Source organism: Buceros rhinoceros, unplaced genomic scaffold, assembly GCF_000710305.1.
Source record: "Buceros rhinoceros silvestris isolate BGI_N320 unplaced genomic scaffold, ASM71030v1 scaffold22252, whole genome shotgun sequence".
In the NCBI taxonomy this organism is placed as follows: Eukaryota; Metazoa; Chordata; class Aves; order Bucerotiformes; family Bucerotidae; genus Buceros; species Buceros rhinoceros.
This window is the reverse complement of record NW_010397410.1, coordinates 2,791-3,363: the sequence shown is the minus strand read 5'-3', so window position 1 is coordinate 3,363 and position 573 is coordinate 2,791. Positions and strand designations below refer to the sequence as shown.

The 573-nt window shown below is 59.0% G+C and overlaps 1 protein-coding gene across 1 annotated transcript in view; it reads right to left on the bottom strand.

The window, feature by feature from the left end:
- The window catches only part of KDF1 (keratinocyte differentiation factor 1), a gene marked incomplete at its 5' end in the record, with an annotated part of 2,872 nt that extends 2,301 nt beyond the window's left edge, over positions 1-571 (bottom strand). Inside the window, one exon of the mRNA XM_010146254.1 lies at positions 8-571. Coding sequence (XP_010144556.1) covers positions 8-571 — 564 coding nt within the window. The remainder of the gene's footprint in view (positions 1-7) is intronic.
- Positions 572-573: the final 2 nt, after the last annotated feature.

Genomic DNA, 573 nt, shown 5'->3' with positions numbered 1-573 from the left:
GGGGCGGCGGTTTGGGTAGACGGGAATGCCCTTCAGCTTCACGTCTGGGTAGCTGAAGCTGCTGCCCATGCTGGACTTTTTGATCTGGTTCCCGTTCTTCTCAGTGGGAGAAATGTTGGCGGGGCTGTTTGGCAGCCGCCCGTTGTAATCTCCGTTCTTTCCATCATCAGTGGAAGTCTCGGCAGGCCCTGGGTAGGGGATACAGACGCTGCAGTCCTGAAAGCAGCCCCCACAGGTCACGATACAACAGAAAACAGCCTTGTAGGTGTTCCAGGCCTGAGAGAGAGAGGAACAGCAAAAGCTCTGGCTGGGGGGAGCCTCTGCCGTCCCAGAAATGAAGGTAATTGTTTCTGCCTCTCTCCCATTCGAGTCTTTGAGGTCAGCTTTGCGGCCTTTCCTATCCCGCATCTGCTGGGCTCTGCTGCGGCTCTGCTTGAGTTCAGGCGTGGAGCCGCTGAACACCTCCAAGCTGACATCTGTCTCCTTGGCCGCTCTGCTCCGCAGGGGCACGACCTCCTGGGAGGACCGGTTCAGCTGGCGGTGGGTGTTCAGGTTGGGGGGGGGGCCCTCTCT